The sequence below is a fragment of the Astatotilapia calliptera genome, chromosome 5 (assembly GCF_900246225.1).
Source record: "Astatotilapia calliptera chromosome 5, fAstCal1.2, whole genome shotgun sequence".
NCBI lineage: Eukaryota > Metazoa > Chordata > Actinopteri > Cichliformes > Cichlidae > Astatotilapia > Astatotilapia calliptera.
The window spans coordinates 32,786,014-32,810,146 of NC_039306.1; the positions used below are offsets into that span (position 1 = coordinate 32,786,014).

General features: G+C 42.5%; 2 protein-coding genes across 4 annotated transcripts in view; one reads left to right on the forward strand and one right to left on the reverse strand.

Annotated features, from left to right (window-relative positions):
* Positions 1-33: 33 nt before the first annotated feature.
* Positions 34-18,485, reverse strand: acot8 (acyl-CoA thioesterase 8). Of its 3 annotated transcripts, none has more exons than XM_026168975.1 (7): positions 18,457-18,485; positions 4,052-4,275; positions 3,011-3,147; positions 2,578-2,803; positions 1,608-1,765; positions 1,326-1,517; positions 34-316 (listed from the first exon to the last, which is right to left on the reverse strand). In XM_026168975.1, the coding sequence occupies exons 1-7, from the start codon at positions 18,466-18,468 to the stop codon at positions 198-200; spliced, it is 1,068 nt and encodes a 355-aa protein (XP_026024760.1). In that variant the 5' UTR covers positions 18,469-18,485; the 3' UTR covers positions 34-197. The 3 variants fall into 3 exon arrangements, with proteins under 3 accessions (XP_026024760.1, XP_026024762.1, XP_026024761.1); XM_026168977.1 differs by lacking the exon at positions 18,457-18,485 and adding an exon at positions 6,521-6,540; XM_026168976.1 differs by lacking the exon at positions 18,457-18,485 and adding an exon at positions 4,363-4,617.
* phactr3b (phosphatase and actin regulator 3b) overlaps positions 6,561-24,133 on the forward strand; it is a 60,465-nt gene continuing 42,892 nt past the window's right edge. Inside the window, exon 1 of the mRNA XM_026168971.1 lies at positions 6,561-6,839. Coding sequence (XP_026024756.1) covers positions 6,731-6,839 — 109 coding nt within the window. The 5' untranslated portion in view covers positions 6,561-6,730. The remainder of the gene's footprint in view (positions 6,840-24,133) is intronic.

Genomic DNA, 24,133 nt, shown 5'->3' on the forward strand with positions numbered 1-24,133 from the left:
CTCAAACAAATGACAAGCGTGCATCCATTACAACTATTTTAGTCTTTATTGACGGAAAATACATTTATTAAAAAAAAAATTTAAAAAAAATCATGCTTTCATATATTAATTTTTAAACGTTTAGAATTCTTTTGCTAATCATATAATTAGATTATACAAATAAATTAGGGTTTCAAAAGGAAACACATAAAGTATCCCTATAATTTGCTGGGCTCAGTGACTGGTTTCACTCTCAGGACACCCTCCTGGGAACATGAGGCAGCCAGCATCCCATCTCTTCTCCACATTCGGCCCTGCACCAGTCCCCTGCTGCTCCCTGTAGGGCACAAAACAGAAAGTCATTTCAGGAATGGACAAAAGGACAAGCAAAGCATAAACAAATACAAAGTCTTTGAAAGTTAGAACCAAATACACAACAATCATCATCACTGATGATGGTACTCAAAAATACTACTGTTACATTAATACTACTTAAGATAAGATTTTATTGGTTCCACAACGGGGAAATTTCAAGGTTCAAGGTTCTTTATTCGTCACATGCATAGTTATACTTATGCATGGGGGGGGGGGGGGGGGGGGGGGGGGTTGTTTTTGCGGTACCTCAGCTCAGGTACAGATATCAGAAGGAAAATACAAAAAATACAAATAAAATAGAAACAAATATAAAATAAGTAAGATAATACACAATATACAACGGTAGCATACACAGTGATTATAGATATGGTTGTGGAAATATGCAAGACAAACTATATAGCTTAACATAACTATTCTACCACTACTATTCCTATGTAAGTAATAGATATCTATAAGTATAGATATCAGACATCAGAGACATCAGAGAAACACTTTAAATGTTTTAGTATTATAAATGGTATGCACAGTTATTAGTTTAGGTAGTTATCAACATAATTAGACTAAAAGACTTAAAACAAACACAGATGATGGATTATAAACACTGTAATGAGGATGGGAACAGATAACTCATGGGGTGTAACAATAATCATGCACTGATGAACTATCTATCTATCTCCCATGACAACAAATTATAACAAAGAAAAGCTAAAAACAATATTTAATCTAATAAAAATGAAACACATACCATGTGTTCCCAGGGACAGAAAAACAAAGACTGCTTTTCAAACGAGTTCAAGCTACTAGTTTGAATAATGCAGGACATTACTTGTGGACTTTGTTTCAAAATAAAAACAAAGTGCTTACCTAAGAAAACAGTGAAGCTGGAAACATGACCGGTCATATTCTGATGTTAAAAACATATGCTTTACTGTGTTCTGCATTCGTTCTTGAGATGTGACCAACATACTGACCTGCCCATGGGCTCTCACACTCGTACAGCATCCACTCATCACTGCGGAACGTGCTGTGGAACCACATGGAGTGGTCGAGCGAGGCGGCGAACTTGGCCCTGTACTCTGGGTAAGGCAGCAGCACTGTGCCCAGCAGAGCAAAGTCTGACACATAAGCAGCAACGCAGCAGTGTAGCTTCATGTTACCTTCCCCTACGCAAACACACAACAAAAACAGCTTAGCATGTACCATACGTCTTACTCTGATCTCAAACACGAGGCAGGATGACAATGATATTTTACCAATATGTCCTCGTGCTCGCCCCCAAAACAGCCTTCTTGGTTGCTCTGGACCCAGTCTGTAAAAGTGTGCTGGGTTGACTGGTTTTATCTCAATGGGGACTTCATTAGCCAGCAGTTTTTTCAGGCCTTTCTTTGCCTCCTCTGCCAGGTCAGGTTTACTGCAAAACAACCCACAGACAGAGAGAAAACACAGTTATATGTTTGCTTTATTTATTCTAACTGCAGTTCTTTAGTAATGCATAATAGCAGTGTTAGCAAAACTGTTGTTTTAAACAATAATAATAAGTTTTACATTTTTTGATGTCTATGAACTTCAAGATTTTTGACTTCAAAAATAAAATGCTAGTGTGGTTTCTCCTGATTAATGATCCTAATCCATGAAGTTTGCATAATAAATAAAGTGAAGTTTTATATGATTATAACTAAAGTGAATACAAAAAACCCCACAGGGTACCTGAAACTAGACAGATGGATAATGACAAATTTAGCAGACTTTATAGCTGGACTCAGATATTAGTGTTGTAAACAACAGCTTAACCAACAGTTAAATCTAAGTTTTAATCAGCTGATATGTGTCGTAGGAGAAACAACACAATCTGGACTTGTCAAAGTGAAAAAGCTCTTGTTTCTTAGCACTTCCTCTCAGCTCCTTACCGTACACGCTTGCAAACAAAGACACAATGCAGAGAGAAAATAGTGAAGCTGGAAACATGATTATAAAAAAGTTTTTTTTTTTAAAAACAGCAACTAAAGCGATCTGCAATAGTGTCGTTCACAAGACTGCTCCTTGGTCACACACAAAGTTTTGGTCAGTGTGACTTTAGAGGCCATTCTGCCTGAGGAAGCCTCAAAGGTGCCTAAAATTTACAGAAAACAGTGACTTGGAATGTTATTTTATATAACTTTAAGCACAATTTGGATCAGACGAAGGCACAGTCTAATCCACAATAATAAATAAAGTCAATGCTACCTGAGGTAATGGTGAATAAGTTCCTCCACGGTGAGGAGGTCTTCAGGTGGAGGGACCACTGGCATGGGGAACTGGTGCTGCAGGGGGCTGGGCTGCAGTGTTTGGAAGGAGGCTTGGCAGATTAGTATGGGCTGTCCATGCTGGATGGCCTTCACAGAGCGCACGGTGAAGCTGCGGCCATCTCGCGTGCGGTCCACCTGGTAAAGCACCGGAACCTTCGGATCACCTGGAAAACACCAAGAACAGTAAAGTGCTATCATAACTGACTGAAAAGGAAAACAGGTGCACATTTGCTTGTACAGAAAAAGAAGAGGAGATGAAGCTATTTAAGCCAATCTGTATGCTGTCTCTTTCTCTCTGTCTTTGCTGACTTCGAAAATGGATTCTTTGTAATGTTATTCTTTCATCACCGAGGAAGTTCAGCTCATCTTACCTGCTCGGACAAAGTAGCAGTGCAGAGAGTGGGCGTACAGGCTGTCGCTCACAGACTTGGCCGCAGCCACCAGGGCCTGGCCAACTATCTGACCTCCAAACAGACGCTGAGTGCGGGGCACCCAGTGGTGGGTCCCCCTGTGGGAACAGAGGATACACTGCTGAAAGGTAATCAGGCAAATGCTTATAAAAGGTGAACTGAACTTACCACAGAACGTAAAGAAAATTTGTGTTTGGTGGATTATTTTATTTATATACCATTTGAAATCCTGTTTATTTCCCCTTAAATGGTGCCACATTTGGATCTATCATCTTTCGCCTCCGTTGATGACAAGCATTGCTTTTCCAGTGAGGGAGACGCCACCCCACACCATCATACTGCCTCCACCAAAAGCTGGTGCAGCAATCAGTGTAGTGTTCTCTACATCTTCTCCACACTTTGACCCTATGATCCCGTTGCTGTCGCAGAATATGAATTCATTGCTGAACATAACTTTCCTCCCAACACGTTCTCATCCCAATGTCTAACATACCGACGCAATGTGCCAAATCGTCGGCATGAGAGCCAAATATTCCACATAACAGGGAGCGCATCCCCTGTTATATGGAATATTTGGCCTTAAATTTGGAGTTGGTACTAGGGCTCCATCCAGATAATGCGGCAGCTTGGTTTTGTGGAAAACAGGCTTGAAGTTGTCCTATGCATACTTTCAATAAAGGCCATAATTTCGTTGTACGTGTACAATGACAACAAATGCCTATTCCATTGATTCCTAATCAGTCAAACGTGGCGTGCTTAGAGCAGACACCTGCTGACCGCTGTAGGAGGGTCCATGCTCACAGGTGCTGCTTGCTAATCAGGAGCCAATCAGGTCCCTGGTTGTCAACACCTGTGGTACCAGAAGCTCAAAAAGAGTCAGCAGCAGATAGAGAAGGTTTGGGAGGTCGCTGCCTACAATGACGTGTTTTAAATATGACCTTCCTGTTGTATACCGAGCGGGGACCAGTGCACATCAAACAGCGAGCTGCAGTGGAAACTTACCGGTACAGGTCGACATCCAGCTTCTCCAGGTTTAAAACGCTGGTGAGGAGGACGCTTTTCAGGTCCTGCTGATACTGAGAGTTACGGCTCTGCGAAACTTCATCTTGTTCTGATTTCAGTGCCTCATTAGCTTCCAGAATTTTGTTTTTATCGGTTAAACCGCTATTTTCATGACATCCGCCGAGTTCTTTCTCCGCCATGTTTGTTTGGAAACTTCTTCTACACTGTAAAAGGAAAAAATGGTGAAAAGTTCATAACTGCCACCTAGCGTTGGGACAAAACACAGACATTTACTACTACCATTAAAGTACCAAAGTTTCTCAGCACTTGAATTGGATCCATTTATTTTGCACTTTTGCAAAGACACGGATCGGGTATAACATTATGAACGCCTGACTAATATTGTGTTGGTTCCCTCTTTTTGCCCTGACCCATCGAGGCATGGACTCCTCTAGACCCCTGAAGGTGTGCTGTCGTATCAACACTAAGGTGTCTATATTGTGATTAGAAAATTAACCACCTGACTGGTTCACTGCATATTTGTGCAGCGTTTATATAGCAGGTCTTCCTTTACATTGTTAATGTTGTAGTGTGTTATCATTGGCATATGGCAAAATATGTAAATGAGTGTCTGAGAACAACATGTTTATTGATTTGAGTTTTACTCTGACGGCATTTTGAAGGGAACGTCTTAATAAGGAGGAAACAATACGTCTCTTACTTGTCGAGGAGTTATCAGTCTTCTTAGCTGTGCTTGAAACAGTCAGAGCAGAATAATGATTTTCCTTTACCAGTCATTCTGGTCATATTATGGCATTTACAGGGATGGCGTTAGGGACACTCATGGACAGTTTAAAGTATTTACAGTTGGTTTACTGTTTTCATTTCTAAATTTGGTAAGCAGTCACAAGATAGTAGGTTTTAGTATACATTCGCAAACAGTTTCCAGACCTTTACAGACTGTTGTTAAAGAAAATTAGATAAATGAGAGACTACACAGTGTTACCCTCTCTAGAGGGATTTGAGACTGCCATCAAATTCCAAATAGTCTTTAACAAAAATTATTTAAACACTTGACATACTTTGTATTGTGAATAAAATATGAGTTTTTAAGATTTGCAAATTATTGCATTGTTTTTATTTACATTTTACAGTGTGCAGTGTCTTTGTACCTTTCATCAACTCAATAAATCCAACTATCAGCTTTTTATTAAAATTTGTTGTCTGTTTGTGGTTTTAAATTAAAATTAAATTATTAGTTAAATTTTAGTTTAGAAATTCCATAAAACTGTCATCATTAATTAAATATCGTATATACAGAAATCGAGCAGCAGGCCAGAGACGCAGAGATGACTATCAGGAAATGTGCATCATCTGTGTTGAGTCAGCGACATGTATCCACAACTCTTCAAAAGCTGTACCAAAAGAACAATTTTCTATGTGTGTGCAGTTAACCTGATATTTAATCTTTTCAAAAACGATTTGTAAAAAACAAAAAGGTTCTTGCTAAATGTGAAGACTTTGTGCACTGTTGCAATCTTGAGTTGAAACTGATTTTTTTTTTTTTATGTTGCTGTTGACTTTGACTTTAAAGTGACTGATTGTTTAAGGTTGACTGTTTTTGTTTTTGTTGAAAAAAAAAAAAAAGATTTGTTCACTGCAGGAACCATGACTGAGTCAAGTCTATAAACTACAGTTTTCAGTGCGTCATTTGGGAGAAACATTTTCCCAAATGTACTTTACATTATACCTGCATGTTGTTATGTTTTTGTTTTTTGTTTTTTTTACTTTCTGCTTTGTTGATGGAAATGTGTTGATAACATGTTATACTCATAAGACCAACCTTTTTAATACATAATCACCAGTGATAACTGCCATTTCAAACCCAAAGCTGAAGTATCTCACATGTAATAGTGTTACGTCTGTGTTAATGACTTTGGCCATGGCAGTGAACTGAAAACGATGTCTCTGGCACTGATGTCAAATTCTGACTGCTATGCACTGCCTCTCCTTATATTCAGATGTATTTGGTGCTTAAAGTGATTCAAGCGTTGATCTGAAGTATTAAGGGGAGAACAGCGCAGCAGACTTCAGAGGGATCGAGCAGCACAAACTATGAATTTAACCAACATTGACATGGTTTGCATGAACTGGACAGAAGGCTGAAACCAAAGCATGGATTCAGACGAAGATTCCATTAAGAGGCTGCCCATTTTCAGCTAATACCAAGCAGGCCATGACTCTGATGCTACCTTCAGAGGCTGTAGGATCTATTGCTTTCAAATGTGGCCTAATATTTAAGACATTAAAGGGCAAAGAAAAAACACTAAAAGGCACAAGCCTTTCTTACCAAATTGCACAAACCGGGACTGCAACAGAGGACAGATTTAAATGGAGTTCTTTATTATATGAATTTGAATCAATATTGCGCTTTCCTAGTTTTATTTACCACTCAAATTCACTTACTACCTGTTAACGTTGCTGATTTTGCGAGCAACACCTGAAGGCGCCATGATGCTGCGCGCGTAATGGATTTCCCCAGCGCTGCTGCTTTTCGGGGACCAGGAGCTGCAGCTGCAGCACTCCGACCACATTTAATCCGCACCACCTCTTGATGCCGGTGACCTTGGCTGACGGAGATCGCCCCTTTCAGTCTCGTGTCGCCGTCTTGTTTTCACCATGGCATCATCGGATGGGCTGGAGGAGGACTGTGTGTTGCAGCGGGGAAGATCTCAGAGTGACCCGAGCAGCATCACCGAGGTCCGCCTGGGTGAAGCGCACAGAGCAGGTAAGAGGAGGGGGGCGGTAATCCGACTGCTTGTTGGACATGTGTCAGCTGTCTCATTTACTGCTGCTTCACGCGGTCGACTGGGTAGGCGTGACATCACGGAGTCCGGGCTCGCCCGCATCCAGTCACGCAGACTGCACCCGTGGTGGTCCCACTTCATTTTTGTGCTTGTGTTGTAAACGTGCGTCATTTACTACCCAGTGCTCGCTCTGGCTGTGAGAAGTAGGCCTTCTGTGTGGCTGCCTTTAAAATATCAACCACACCGTAATGAATCAGGCTATGATGGGTTTTTTCCCCCACTAGTGTCATGCAGGTCATATGTAGAGTCCCCCTTTTTAAGCATTGCACTGATTTTATCCCAATAATGGCATCCAGACTTGTAACATCAGCTCCTCATTGCCCAAATCTCCTTCACATCATCAGGCTGTGACATCTTTGAATAAACACGATGTCATGATGTAGAACTGGGTGTTCTCTCTCTCCTCCCCCTCACTATTCTCGCTCTCTTATTTCTGCATTTGTGAACGAGGTGTGTGCTTGCAGCATGGGGGCACACAAGTTGCTATCACACATGGACTGCAGTGTGTTGAGCCGAAGCTGACGAGAGTGCTGGTTGTGTATTTGGCTGTTTCCATGGTGATCTAAATGGCAGAAGGCAGCGCTTGGCTCTCCAACTGTGAGACGACATGGTGTTTGTCTGTCTGCTCCACACTGGTGATGTACAGCAGCCAGCAATTCAAAGCGAAATGCCACTTAGGCCGTGAGTTGTGCTTATTCGTGAGGTGGGATTCGCAGTTCCACCGGGAGTCTGTGGGAAGGCGTTCACTGTTGCTGTGTAGATGTGAAGCAGGAGTCATAAAAATGTTCTGCTTTCAAAGGTACTGAGCGACAGACTCATGTGAAAGTGAGTTGATTATTTGCAGGCTGGAAGCACAATGCTGTTTGTTTGCCAGCAGTACATTCAACTGGTTTCAGGTAAACGGCAACCTCAAGGTCCGAAAACTGAAGCCAACACGGAAGTGCCAAACACTACACTTCCTCTAATGGCCACTAGAGGCTGGCTTCTGGAATGAGTCAATCCTCAGATGATAAAATGTACAACTTTACATGTTTACAGCCTCACACTTAAAAGCTTTTGGCCGTTATGAATATTTCCCCTTTGTAACAGCTGTGTGGAGGGTGATTTTTCTTTAAAAAAAAAAGAGTCATCCATCTCGATACTGTTAATGCTTAAAGTTAAGGGTGTGGCCATTTTGATTGTTTGCTAACATGGGCAGCTAGCTGGTTACTGAAATGAACTCTTGGCCATATTTATGGTGGTACCTTGCCCCTAACCCCTCCACCACTCCACAGTGATTATGCATAGAGGTTTAAACCATTTTTTTCCTGCACCAGGCCATGAACATGGCTTTTAATGCTGTGAAGTTGGGCATTTCAATGAGGGAGTCCTTGGGGTTTGACTTGCTTTTGGAGTCAGCATCAAGTTGCCATTAGATGAAATGCTGTCTTTGTATGTTCTGCGTTGGCTTCATTCCAGAGGCTGTTGCTCAGTGGCTCCAAAAATCCAGAAATATTGCATGGCATCATTCAAAATGGCAATGTTGGGACTTGGAAATACAAATTCCAAAAGCAATGCGTGCCTACATACACCCATCTTTTATATACGGTCCATGGTTTCACAGCCAAAGTGATGAGTGCAGACATTGATGCTGCTGTATCTCTACAAATAAGAGGCTCAGTTACTGAAGTGTGGGGGTTGCAGTATAATGCACATGACAGGATTCATTCATCTTGTGGCATGCATGCCACACTTTCATTTTCACCAGTGTGTGATGTTACAGTCTGTTTGAACATTGGACTCCTTCAGCTGGCTGTCTTTAGAGAAGGAGAGCCACAGCAATGCTGCAGAAAAGGATGTTCAAGTTCTCTCGCTGGCGGCGAATACCGTTGTGTTCATGCCTTCGGTTTCTACTGCTTGTCACGTTGTTGTGGTTGTTATAGTTACGTAACAGCGTTGGTGTATATGTGAAACTCTAAGGCATCACTGGCAGGGTTGTCCTGTCATATGCCGCTTATTACCATTTTTATCTAAATGTCAAATAGGCTCAGATCTCATTTCATCTCATCTCTGAAGCACTGTGGCAGATTTCTCCCCAAAAGCTGGACATTTCCAGTGCAGCATTAGACAGACAGAGCTCAGGCAATGCAGCAAGTGCAAACCTGCCTGTCCTGTTCCTCCCCCACTTCTCCATCCCCTCAGATCGGTGCTAACCCTTTCCGAGCCCCCTACTGCGGCTTTGATCCTTCTACTTGAAGAATCCTATCCATTAGAGGGGAGGGAAAGGGGAGTGACAGATCACTGATGGTGGTATTATCACAGCACCCAGCTGGGCAATGTCAAACTGAATCAGCTGCACAATCGACCGGACTTAATACAAATGACTTCTTACAATGTAAACATTTCCTCTGAATTACAAGGTTGTAACCAGAAATGGAAAATCACTTGCCATTTGTGCTTAGTCCTCACTCAGTGCTTTTAGCATCTGCTAAGCACTGAAGACTGATTTAACCCAAATACTTGTTACCCTGAAGTTTAAAGGTTGTCAGACAGGTCTTTGCTTTACCAACTAGTCAGCAGGCTGAGAACAGAACGGCATGCCATGTATTAAAATCTCTCCCTATGGACTTCGTTAAGTGGTGATAAGCAGCCGCCTTGATCAGCCCATAGAGGTTACATCATTGTCTCTGCTAGAGATGGTGCAGAACAATATGTGCCACCAAAAACATTGTAGCCCAAAGGTGGATTCAAATTCAGGGTGTACAGGGACAGGGTGGAGCAACAGTTTGACAACCCTCGGAGTATGTGGCAGGGACTAAACACGATCACAGACTTTAGAGGGAAAACCAGCACACCGCAGACCACGGCCTCTCTGTGTGAGGATCTAAACGTATTCTACGCTAGATTTGACACAGCGAACACCATGAGACCGGACAGTGTGCGCACCACGGATGACGTCAGTGCGCACACTGTGTCTGAGGAGGATGTGCGGAAGTGCTTCGGGAAGGTGAACGCACGCAAAGCTACTGGTCCGGACGGGATTCCCGGCCGCGTCCTCAGGTCATGCGCGGCTCAGCTGGCTGGAGTGTTCACGCACATCTTCAACCTTTCCCTCTCTCTGTCTGTAGTCCCAGCCTGCTTCAAAATGGCCACCATCGTCCCTGTACCCAAATCCTCCACCATCTCCTCATTGAACGACTGGCGACCTGTAGCCCTGACCCCCATCGTAAGCAAATGCTTCGAGAAGCTGGTCAGGGACTTCATCTGCTCTGCACTACCCGACTCACTGGACCCTCTACAGTTTGCATACCGCCACAACAGGTCCACTGATGATGCCATAGCCCTGACACTACACACTGCCCTGTCACACCTGGAGAAGAGAGACACGTATGTGAGGATGCTGTTTGTAGATTACAGCTCAGCATTCAATACCATCGTTCCCTCGAAGCTGGACAGGAAACTGCAGGATCTAGGACTGAGCAGCTCCCTCTGCAGCTGGATCCTTAGCTTCCTGTCTGACAGACGCCAGGTGGTCAGACTGGGCAGCATCACCTCATCCCCCATCACACTGAACACTGGTGCTCCACAGGGGTGTGTACTGAGCCCTCTCCTGTACTCACTCTACACCTACGACTGCACAGCCACTAACAGCTCCAACATCATTGTGAAGTTTGCGGACGACACTACAGTGGTGGGTCTTATCACCAACGGTGATGAGACGGCTTACAGGGAGGAGGTCAGCGCCCTGACCCACTGGTGTCAAGACAACCATCTCACCCTCAACGTCGCAAAGACAAAGGAGTTGATAGTGGACTTCCGGAGGTGCAGAGAAGTACACACCCCCATCACCATCAACGGCGCTGCTGTGGAGAGAGTGAGCAGCTTCCGGTTCCTTGGAGTACATCTGGCTGAGGATCTTACGTGGTCAGTACACACAAACAAAACAGTGAAGAAGGCGCAGCAGCGCCTCTTCTTTCTCAGGAGACTGAAAAGATTCGGCATGAGCCCCCGCATCCTCAGGACCTTCTATCACTGTGCCATTGAGAGCATCCTCACTGGATGCATCACCACCTGGTATGGCAACAGCACCGCCTACAACTGCAAAGCTCTCCAGCGAGTAGTGCGGTGCTCTGAACGGATAATTGGAGGTGAGCTTCCCTCCCTCCAAGACATCTACAGGAAGCGCTGCCTGAGGAAAGCGGGGAGGATCATCAAGGACTCCAGTCACCCCAGCCATAAACTGTTCAGACTGCTTCCATCAGGAAGGAGGTTCTGCAGCATCCGGTCCCGTACCAGCAGACTGAGAGACAGCTTCTTCCATCAGGCCATCAGACTGCTGAACACGTCATAGACACCTCAGCTTCACTACTGGAACTTCAACATTATGCACTCCACACTGTATATAAATGCCACTTGTTTTGCACATATTCAACTCTGTATATTTTATATATTTTATTATTATTATTATTATTATTATTATTATTATTATTATTATTATTTTTTTTTTTTTTACTATTTAATTTGTAAAAATGTGTATACACACACACACACACACACACACACACACACACACACACACGTAGGAAAATATTTAGTATACACATCCAGAAATGCATACACTATTATATATTGTACATATATTTATTAGTTTCAGGTTGGCCATTCTTGTATTTTGCTCGTTTGTGTTGTTGTGTTTGCACATCTCTGTTGCTTGTGGGGCTCGCACACAAGAATTTCACTCGCATGTGCTGTGCCAGTGTGCCTGCACATGTGATGTGACAATAAAAGTGATTTGATTTGATTTGAAATTCACATTTTGGCATTTACACTAAGAGTCAAAAGTTTGGACATACCTTCTCATTTAATGTTTTTTCTTTATTCCATATTGTAGATTCTCACTGAAGGCATCAAAACTATGAATGAACACATATGGAATTATGTAGTAAAACAGCCACCCTTAGCTTTGATTCCTGCTTTGGACACTCTCGGCATTCTCTCGATGAACTTCATGAGGTCGTCATCTGAAATGGTTTTCCAACAGTCTTGAAGGAGTTCCCAGAGATGGTCAGCACTTGTTGGTTCTTTTGCCTTCACTCTGCGCTCCATCTCATCCCAAACAATCTCGATTGGGTTAAGGTCAGGTGACTGTGGAGGCCAGGCCATCTGGTGCAGCACTCCATCACTCTTCTTCTTGGTCAGATAGCCCTTACACAGCCTGGAGGTGTGTTTGGGGTCGTTGTCCTGTTGAAAAATTAATGATGGTCTAACTAAATGCAGGATGCTGTGGTAGCCATGCTGGTTCAGTGTGCCTTCAGTTTTGAATAAATCCCCAACAGTGTCACCAGCAAAGCACCCCACACCATCACACCTCCTCCACCATGCTTCACGGTGGGATCCATGCATGTGGAGACCATCCGTTCACCTTTTCTGCGTCGCACAAAGACACGGCAGGTGGAACCAAAGATCTCAAATTTGGACTCATCAGACCAAAGCACAGATTTCCACTGGTCTAATGTCCACTCTTTGTTTCTTGACCCAAACAAATCTGTTCTGCTTGTGTTTTTTTTCTTAGTAGTGGTTTCTTAGCAGCTATTTGACTATAAAGGCCTGATTCACAGTCTCCTCTGAACAGTTGATGTAGAGATGTGTCTGCTACTGGAACTCTGTGTGGCATTTATCTGTGCTCTAATCTGAGATGCGGTTCCTGAGGCTGGTGTGTGGAGGGGTGTGGTTTGTGGCTCGGCTGCAGAGGACGTGTGGAGTGAGGTCCCAGTGTGGTGTTAGGGGGGAGGCTGACTTGCACACCTGACCTCCATCATCGAATCATGACTCCTCTTTAAAGGATGTTGCCAGACAGGAGGGGAGAGCGGTGTGGCAGCTGGTAAGCTACTCAGACAGAAAGTGCCTAAACGTATACACAAGAAAACGCATAGCAACGTGCAACACTGTGTGTGTGGGTTCTCATTCGTGCCACGTGATGACTCGGATGAATGTATCCTCAGCAGCAGAGGTGGCTCTTGGTCTTGCTTTCCTGGTGCGGTCCTCATGTGAGCCAGTTTCATCGTAGCGCTTGATGGTTTTTGCGACTGCATTTGGGGATGCATTAAAAGTTTTAGCAATTCTCAATTTCCCTTTAGCTCTACATTTTCATTTTACAGTTTATATTGCTTTTAACTAATCTTGCTAACCGACTAGCTCACGAAATGTTGCATATTTCAAAAGGTAGTCAGTAAATTAAAATAAAATAATGCAGACTTACATACAATAGGCTATTCATATTAACTGCACATTCACCCAGTGTATATACTATATGTATGTATATATATATATATATATATATATATAATGTTCTTCCTCTACACCCCCCCCCCCCCCCCCCCAAATTTTTGCACATGTCGAGGAGCGTGTCAGGCTACATTTCACTGTGTGTTATACTTGTATAACTATGCATGTGACAAATAAAGAACCTTGAACCTTGAAATACAAAACTAAAATAGTTTAGTGAGACAAAACTTGCAATGTGTATAGATAAGAAAAGGTTTGCTAGCTGCCTAGCTTAAAGCAGGTAGCATTGTTCAAAATGCAGGCTGAAAAACAATAAATAAAATAATACAGAGTGTTCTCATATAGTTTTCCAATGCTGTGATCAATTGTCAGCAGTGTTTTACAGTTTACCAGATTTACTACCTGCAGTCTAACAGCTGAAGCTTTTTGCTCAACAGGGTTTATTTTTGTAATATTATGAAGCAAGCTGCAAGCAAGTACACACACATAATGTCAACATTGATAATGATAATATATATGATACAGTATTATCATTAAATGTTAGAATTGAACGTATCTTATTAACTGTATTAAGACAGAAAATTCTTTAAGTTAAACGAAGTATTCATTTATGCCAAATGTACTGTTGCTTGTGCACTAAAGATGTGAAGCTTGCTGACACTGTAACATTGCCCTGTCCCTCCCTGCTGTTGCCTTTAGCCTGCAGGAGCCTCTTCCCTTGCTCCCCTCATCTCCCTATTTGAGTCACTGCTGTTGTACTAATCTGACATGCTGCTCCGACATCAAAGGCTTTCTCCCTGGACTCCTCTGCTGTTCTCGTACACTGCACCCCACCACCATCACACCGCCGCAACCCTCGGTTACTGATGGGCCTCAGTTTAGTCCTCGCATTCAGTCAGAGGCGATGGCGGCAGCCTGATGAGAAGATTAGGATTCTTTTTATTTGAATTCCTCATGTTTTATTAATCAGGAAGCCTTTACATAAGCCGGTTTGTCTCATTCCATATTCACTGCTGTGATTGAGAGGACAGAATAGCAAGCCTGGCACCTGGCAGCTCACTCCTACATGCATGTTGAGCTCAGCGAGGAACGAGTGCTAAATGTCTCCACATGAGTCACTGCACAGCAGCTGCAGTTGGAGATGAGACAGAATAAAAGGTGTGCATAGCTGGAAATAGAAAACAATAAAGCAATGTCACTTCCATTGTCCTCATGTGTGTCTGTGGAAATGTCAGCTGTAACAGCATTTGGCAAGAGCCTTGTCATAAGGTTTTTGGGTTTCTGAAATCCATGTTGTGAACCTGGAAGACGTTTTCTTGTCTTCACTGCATACTTAAATTTCCCCTCTCACAGTCTGTGTGAATTACCCATGGGTATGCGGCTTAGATTTTAACATGAGATACAGAGAAGCATGCAGCTGCAGACTGTTTACCCTAGGTCTATCAGCTAGTTAAAGGATACTTAGATTCTCAGTATCTTACCTTATGTTATTTCACTAATATGATTCTAATATAATATATGAATGAAACTTTGTCACACACAGTGATTGTTACCATCTAGTTGTTTTAAAAAAAGGATTTATTATAAATCACAATTCACGTGCAATGTTCAGTGCATATTAGGCTTAGTGGTCACCAAAATTTGTATCTCCAACTCACCGCAAAATATGGAAGGAAGAATATGAAAAAGTGGCACAGGCTAGCAGATCAATAGATGGACATAGCTACCACCTAATAACACGTTTGTAAAGTGCTGATGTATTGACTACCACCATGTTGGGCTTTTTTTCTTTTGCTTTAAACTAGTACTGATTGCATTTGGTTTAGAGGTTGGCGTGCTCAGTTAAGAGCTAATGCCGGTAAGCTTAGCTGGAAAGATGCGCTGAACAGAAATCAGTACTTTCCTTCCATCTAATTAGTAATAACCACAGGTTGCAAATAAAATGCTGGTAACACCACAAACATGATTGAAAGGTCCAGTTCAGTGAATTAGTGGACGCAAACAGACAGCTGGTGGCTTAGCTGGCAAAGCAGTATTTCCAGTCTATGTCTATACAGGTTTACGCCATGTAGACCTGTGTCTACATGGCGTAAACCTCATTTTCAGAGCATCTAATATCTGCTATTATTTTTTTACCGTGCTGAATTTTGACTGCTTCTTGATTTTGATTGTTTTGTGAGAAGTTCAACTTCTCAGTTCAACTCAACATTAGGTTTATGGTTTTCCAACAGGTGGTAGTACATGGTACCCAGACCTTTTTAGTGCCTATTTGGCTGGGGTTTCAGGCGATCTGAGGCGATCCAAAAATGTGACATCAACAGACTGCATTGGCTAGTCAGTTGCATCACTCCATGAGTGTCTCATTCACAAAAATCTAAACCGCCATTTTTTTAAACCCAGTAAAGAGGGAAATCCATCCATCCATTCATTTTCTTCCGCTTATCCGGGGTCGGGTACCCGGGACAGCAGCCCTAGCAGAGAAGCCTAGACCCCAGCCTCCTCCTCCAGCTTGTCCGGGGGAACACCGATGCATTCCCAGGCCAGCTGAGAGATATAATCTCTCCTGTGTGTCCTGGGTCTCCCTTCTGGTGGGACATGCTCAGAACACCAGGGAGGCATCCTTGTCAGATGCCCAAACCACCTCAACTAGCTCCTTTCGATGTGAAGGAGCAGCAGCTCTACTCTGAGCCCCTCCCAGATGGCCGAACTTCTCACCCTTTTCACCCAGAGAGAGCTTCAGAGGAAGCCCATTTCCGCCGCTTGTATCCGCGATCTCGTTCTTTTGGTCACTACCACAGCTCGTGACCATAGGTGAGGGTAGGGACGTAGATCGACCGGTAAACTGAGAGCTTCACTTTTACACTCAGCTGTCTCTTCACCGCAACAGACCGGTACAGCATCCACATCACTGCAGCCGGAGCACCAATCCGTCTGTCGATCTCTCGCTCCCTTCTCCCGTCACTCGTGAACAAGACCCCGAGATTCTTAAACTCTTCCACTTGGTGCAGGAACTTATCCCTGACCCGGAGTGGACATTCCACCCTACACAAAAAACACACTGCATTCCCCAATTCTGACAAAAAGCCTTATGCACAGCAGCAGGTATACCATCACGCTATAACAACCCCACGCACATTAGGTGGTACTCAATTGTAATGGAAAACATGTGAAATCCAGTTGAGGCAAGTCGAGCTGTGTCAAGTAGGTACTAGTGGAAAAAGGCTTTAAGTGTTACCTTAATTTTTCAGCCTGAAAGGTTCTACTTTAGGACAGACTACACGGATGCTACTGACTCCTTAAGGCAGTCCTGTCCTGTCATCATTTGTTGCATCGTTTTATCAGAAGAAAGTTCCTTTGGTTCATTTTCATGCTAACAGGCAAAAATACTTCCAGGGTTTTATTTGCTTCTTTTAAAATCTAAACTCACTATATAATTAACCAAGGGGTTCCCTAACATGTGCTTAGAAATGCATTTCCACCACTAAAAAGCGCTTTGGGTGCCTAGAAAAGCGCTATATAAATCCAATCCATTATCATTATCTGCAGCTGGAGTAGATATGAGATTTGAGACATTTTGAAAGACTTGTTAATAACTTACATAGTGGCAGAGCCCTGAATATGCTTCTAAGTGGGTTCAAGAGCAGTTGAAAGGTGAAACACAGCCACAAGAGGGCTCTACTCGGCAGATGGCTTAATGTTGCATAAGTGCAGTGAGCAGTCACTGTCACGGCAAGTCCAGCACTGCAGTCACCAGGTCTCTCTCAAAAAAGAGGGACAGCACATGGTTTGTTCAAGGTCATGCTGCATACGGTGAGAGCGGGCAGACTCCTTCCTAGGATTAATCAGCATTACTCTCCATGTTTTAAGAGGAGTCTGAACTGGTATTGAAGTGAGGGGCACTTCAACTCAATATTCACTTCATGTCAAAGACCGCAGGGATGAGCGCAGTGAAGGCAATATTAGAATAAGTTTCGAAATCTTTTGAAATTCAATTAGAGGTGGTTACAACTGCACACGGGAAATGAAACTTTGCTCATCTTCACACCCCTCTATTTTCAGAGCTGATGCAATTCCTCTCAAGCTCTTTTTTTGTGATCTCATGTCTGTTTCAAAAGAGGAACATCTTGAAAGCAGTGATGAAGGATTTAACATGGACAGCTTGGCCATGATTAATGCGGAGCATTCCAGAAGTGATGTGACTGTAATGTAGGACTATAAATGAAATGTGGCTTTGCTGAGACAGTAATGGGTTGTTCAGAGTGAATGTTACCCTTGAGTCTTTGGTGCAGCATTGATTCTTTTTTATTGGTTGGCCAAGGCTCAGTAGTACAGTGGCTAATTCAAAAGCACTTCGCTTTTTTCCCCTCCCTGTTTTTTTTGTGCCAACTCATCTCTCATACCCTTGTGCACTATGCAGAGACATCGCTGGGTTCCACTGACTACAGGGCCCTGGGGAGCAACGCAGCAAGCAGGGAAAAACATGACGTCACTGTTGGCCAATGCCATGAGAGGACAAAACACTGTTATGCAGAATGCTGTAGCTAGGTCATTAAAAAAACTGAAGTCACCAGTCCAAAATAATATAAAGGAAGTGATCAATTTGGCGGTTCGGTTTGGTTCGATACTTTGGTGTCACGGCTCGATATTTTTTCGATACAAAGAAAATGTTCATGCCTTTTTAATTTGTCATTTATTAAAATTATAAATATATATTTTAACTCAAAAGTACAGTTTTTAAATGTAATGTTGCTGAAACAACAAAATAATAAAAAAATAAATCTATCTGATCGAGAAATCACTCATCTTTGGAAAAGAGTTTATTATAGAGAAATGGCTCTTTCTAAAATAAAAGCTATACTATCCGCTTCTTCTGGGCTATATTCTCAGCAGCACATTAAACATATCAGGTCCCCATAAGGAGAATCATGTGCTAACACTGTCTAAATGACTCGGGTAAAGTTTGTAGCATGCATGCTTGTTGTTTTTGTCTGCTTCCACTTGTCTTTGCACTAGAATGATGTCAGCGTAAATGTGCAGTCATATTCATTTTGTTCCCACTAGTGCTGTCAGTGTTAATCTCGTTAAAATGACGTAAACGCCATAACGCGGCAAATCTCCGTTAACAAGTTACCGCGGATCGCCCCGTGCATGGGGCTGGACAGCGTCAACACGTTAACGAGCAAACTGTGCTAACACACAAGTTCCCACTCATGTAATTGAGCATTGCGTGGCACATCCGACATACTGTTTTACTTTAGTCCATGACGCGCTTACCTTCAGGGTCATACGTCACATGAAGACCAAAATAGTTCCAAAGGCCAGATCTGAATGAGGGTGGGGGAGGTTCAGTTTGCCATGTTGCAACGAGCTTAGCTTCTGTCTCGCTAGCTTGCGCTGCGCTCAGTGGATCTGCGCTCGACAGTGCAGCCTAGGCGGAGTAGTCGAACGCAGATCCACTGAGTGCTCAACACAGACAGCATCGTCAGAAGGAAAGTTGATAAAATAAATGAAAAATTTTGTATTGTTCGATACATATGCGTACCGAACCGAAAGCACTGTATCGAACGGTTCAATATCGATACGAGTATCGTTGCACCCCTAATAAATATAGATATATATCTATATATATATATAGATATGTATGTGTATATGTGTGTGTGTATATATATATATATATATATATATATATATATATATATATATATATATATATATATATATATATATATATATATATATGTGTGTGTGTGTGTATATATATATATATATATATATATATATATATATATATATATATATATGTGTGTGTGTATATGTGTGTATATATATGAATAAATAAACATCAAGGTCTTGGTGAGTAGGGCTGGGCCATATCATACCGTTCATGGTAATATCGGTATAATGTTGGGCAACGATAAGAAAATGAAATATCGCGATAGAATATGGGTAAAATGCGCATGCACGGTAGCTTTGTTTTCATACGCACATGGCGGAAAAAGCATGACAGAGAATGAGAAGGGCTAAAGCGGATCGTTGAATGAAACGGGTGAACCAGAATTGGTTTGTAAAAATGCTGCAACTTCAGTGGTGTGGAACTGGTTTAGCTTTCGTCCGTCATATACACAACAAAGCACTATTTTTGGTAGCGCATGCTAGCGGGCCGTCGTTATTACCGTGTTGTTTGGAAAATACGGCACACTTAAAATCAATCCTTTGATTTTTCTGAAAATCAACAGTGCCCCTTATAATCCCGTGTGCCTTATGTATGAATTCTGGTTGTTTACTGACCTTGAAACGATTTTATGTGGTACACGGCGCTCGAAAATCTGTCAAATGTTTTAGTACGACTTTGCTAAGCTACGAACCCGCACCGCTTGATGGATTGTCGGAGCATTACGGCTATCGTAGGCAGGCGCCTCGCGGAGTGATACGTACTGTGCTTCAACATAATATTACCGTATTGTGTGTGTATAACCTCTTTTTAAGTTTTGTGGATATTATACATGGTTATGCTGAGGATATGTCGGCCAATTTCCACTGGAAATGCCTTTTGGTTAAACTGTCAGCAAGGAATTTGCATTTGCACTGTTACATTTTTATATAACTTTAATGCACATAAAAAACAGCTGCTTGTTTAAGTGAAAATACATTGATGGTTTTTTTGCACTAATAAAGTTGTGGAGTTGTAAAGTATTTTGTCTAGTGTCAATTATATCGTCAGTTATATCGTTATCGCAAATTTTCAAATGTATATCGTGATAAATATTTTTGGTCATATCGCCCTGCTCTAGTGGTGAGTACCCGTGCATATTTGAAAAGCACTTTATAAAGCGCTTTAGAAGAGTCAGTTGGGTCTGAAGGCTACAAGTTCAAATTTTAAAAAGAGGTGTATAGTATTCCCGAGTACTTCAAGTCATTTTAGCATAACACAGCGGGGTTAAACTGTTAGGGGCTATAAAATGTGTACGTTGCATAATGGGTGATGTAAGCACTTGGGTTTGTCAACGGAAACAAATAAGAAATAAGAAAAGGTCTCTGGTTCTGGTTTTGAGCAACAACCTTGCGGCCTGAAAATTTAAGCCAATGGGAGAAGTTCCAAAATCTGCAGTTCCTTGTGTGGCGACTTGAGTCAGTCTTCACAGACACAATTTAAGAGCACAAATAAACACGTTTAGAGTCTGTACAAGGAGCAGTTTTGGGCTCTATAACTATTTACCATTATATATATTTTTGTTTATAGCTCACATGTTTAGCTTTTGTTTGGGCTCAGGCTTAAGGTTCAAGGTAGCCAGCAGCTGTCTCCTCAATTTTATCCCCAGACCTGGCCCTGTGCTGTTAAGTGAGTGGACCAGTTCTTCCCGTAATGTGCTGTATGTATTGCTGATACGCTGCATCGCATTCAAAAATCAAAACACTGAGTTTTTTTTGTTTATATTAGTTACAAAATATCAAAATTAGGCATTACAAACATAAAATAAGCAATATGAGTAAATAAAAGAAGTGCTACTGGAGCCCCTCAAACACCACAATCATTTCATGGTTTGAAATGATTGCAAAACAATAGAGAAATCGAAATATTATGCTTAAAATATCAGTTCAGGCACTTGGGAAGGTTTAGAAAAAAATACATCAATGTATATTGTTAATGTCTTCAAAATAAAATCCTCTGATTACTTTTTCAAACCTATCTAAAGTGCCTGGACTTGGATTTCTTGTGCAGTTTTTGGAGCATAGTGTTTTACAAAATATGCAATGTGGACTTAAACAGTAAAAGGTAATCAGCTTAAATTCTCAGAAATGTGAATTATGCTCTCCGTACTATCACCACGTACAAAGTACTTAGGGCCTATTTGATAACGAATGGAAAGGAAGGACTGCAGAGCTGGTGATAATTCTATGTTTTGTCCTCACAATTTGCTGTTTTTAAACTTCAGGGCAGAAACATAATTTCCTAATCAGAGTGGTTAAGGTTAAAAAGCTTTAGCAAACTGACACAGTGGACTGGTAAGGCTTCTGACTTTGAAACTGAAACCCGAGAAACTTCCCGAGCAATTTGACCATCTCGGTGAATGAAGCGGGAGCTGTCTGGCATAAGGATGTAATTAACATCAAAGCAATAACATGTGATGATGTGCTAATTCTTTTTCAGGGCAGGTTTTTCCCCTCTCATAGAAAAGATGAATATAAATAGGCTGATAGTCTTTGTCTCTTTGTCTCCGAGTACACACTTGATTGAACGGCAGCACAAACACGACTGGTATGGATGTACCATCCCCTCCCCGCTGCACGCACACACACGCTACTGTCTCCCCTCCCCCCAGCTACAAAACAAAATCTCTACAAAAACAAGGATGTCTCCCGTACACTGGGACTTTAACATGCTTCTCTGGTGTGTTTGAGTCCTCGACAGTATCTGCAAAATTAAAAACAGAGTGGCGGTGAAGCCGTGCCCAGAGAGATGAATGGCTTGTGGCTTGTATTTATTGCTCTGCATGCTGCCCACAGTAAGCTTAATGTTTTCACACCAAACAGAGCTTCACTTTTGTGCCTTACTGTGATCTCTCTGCCTCTGATCTGCACTGCAATGGAGCAACCCTGGCTTTACTGCATGTTTGTAGTAATAGTTTATGCATCTCGTGTCTTAACGTGAGCTTACCGTTTGCTATATGTGTAACGGAGACAGAGATGTACCCTGCGACTGGGCCAGACATGCTGGGGGAAGCGATTCGAGTTAAGCTGTCAGCCATTTACACATAATGTATCTTTTATGAATGTTTCATGTGCTGACCTAATTCCTTTCAGAGCCGAGTAAAAGCAATATGTTGCACATGAGAAGACACCAGAGCATCCAGCTGATCCTTTTGACATCCTCGGCCCACGACGAGGGGATAGGAAGGGTCGGCCAAATGGAAACAGAGCTGCGATGTGAAAGTCGAGAATAGAGGCTGTAGACCGCCCCGGCAGAGTTATTTTCAGCCATTTGTTTCTACAAAATCTACACTGCATCCCACAGAGATGGGGAATAAAACAGACACACAAGCAGATACTGTACTTTGCTCTCCGCCTTACGTGTAATTAAACCGCGCGCTTAAGCCTAGAGTTAAGAGACTGATCACTCTGACAGACTTGAATGTTTCAGCAGTGTTAAACAAGGACGAGGATCAGGAAGAGGAGGGGGAGGAGGGGGGTGCTGCAGCTGCAGAAATCAGTGTGGGTGCTGTTGCTGAACTCCATCTAGAATTAAGTAAAATCAAACTGCTGTTCCAATGTGACGAGAGCTAACCCAAAGAAATTCATGCAGGGAAAAAGTGTGGCTGCTCAGAGTCGTCTCAAAACACAGATGTGTCACGTTATGTGATTACAGTGACAAACCTGTTTGATTTCATGAGCTTGCCAGACTACCGCGAGAGCAATTAGTCGCATCACTGATGGACTCGATACCGGAGGCTGTCTTCACAAGTAAATGAGCAAATTCAGTTTGTGTTTACGTTCACCTAACTGGAAGCAGACATCACATTTATGATCCTTGTAGTAAGAAATGCAAAGGCCTTGTAGGGAGCATGTCAGGTTTGATAGAAGGGTCTTTTGGTTTCATCAATCTTTTCAATGATTGTCGTGCCAGGAGGCACTGAGGACCACAACAAAACTTTCAGCTGTACAACTGAGGAAGCTTCCGACGGTAGTCCGTTAGATGTTCAGGTTTGTTTAGGATCATTGTTCTGATGTAGTGGCCTCTCTTTTCTAACAGTACAATAGTAAAAAACCCTTACTGGAAGGATGTGAGGTTTGATACCTGCGATCGTGGCTCAAGAGTTGGGAGTTCACCTTGTAATCGGAAGGTTGCTGGTTCGAGCCCCGGCTCGGAAAGTCTCGGTCATTGTGTCCTTGGGCAAGACACTTCACCTGCCGCCTACTGGTGTTGGCCAGAAGGGCCGATGGCGTGATATGGCAGCCTCGCTTCTGTCAGTCTGCAGCTGTGGCTACAACTGTAGCTTGCCTCCACCAGTGTGTGAATGGGTGGATGACTGGATGTGTAAAGTGCTTTGGGGTCCCTAAGGGGGGACTAGTAAAAGCGCTATACAAATAAGCTCTTTTGTCTTACCCTTGTATGCAGAAGCTCGGGCTGCTGTGAAAGGCTTCGTAAGATGAACTGATCTCCAAAAGGTGTATAATACAGGCATTTTCATTCTAAACAAGCCAAAAGGACACTAATATTGTCTTTTAAAAACATGCAGGTTTACTGAACTGGCCAAAATAGTGTGTGACCCCGATGGTATAACATGTAAGTAAATCTTGATGCTTCTAATTTTAAAATCTACTTTACACTTATACAGACAGGCTTGTGGATCTAATGTAGTCCTGTTTTAAGTATTTGTGCATGCTTTACAGTTTATTGAATGGGGAAAGGGGGCCCACTGATATTGCTAATTAGAGGCCACGGATATCTGTGCTACACCACTGCTTTTGTGCTCCAGCCTTATTAAACTTTAATCACAGCAGAGGCAGATGAAACATAGTAATAAAAGTGGTCACCTAATGTTAATTGTTTGGTTGCATAACAATATTAAGCAATAATTGAAGACGGCACTGATTAATGGCCTCCTGCCATAGAGCTCTCTAAAATGTGTTGATCAGACAAAAAAAAACCCAAGACCAGTTTTGAAGACATCAGCTAGTTCTCTGGGAAGACGATTAAACCAATAAATTAAAATAAAATGTAAAAAATCGATAAAGTACGCTCTTGCTCTGCCCAGGCAGCATCCTGGCCTCCTCCCAACCTTGAAACCTCTCCTTCAGAGGAATCCCAGAGACTGTTTTGTTTGCAGCTCACACACTCTACGCACTCAAGACTGTGTCTTCCCCACTGCTACAGTCCCCCCATCTGTCACTGTGACACTGCACTGGCTCCAAGGCTACGCAGGCTGTGGTTGTACCTGATGAATGATTAAGC

Excerpts from the sequence above, each read along its gene's own strand:
- acot8 (XM_026168975.1), bottom strand. Across the intron at positions 3,148-4,051 it reads CTGGATGTCGACCTGTACCG|GGGGACCCACCACTGGGTGC; the intron begins GTAAGTTTCCAC and ends CTGTTCCCACAG. Across the intron at positions 1,766-2,577 it reads CTTATTCACCATTACCTCAG|TAAACCTGACCTGGCAGAGG; the intron begins GTAGCATTGACT and ends GTTGTTTTGCAG.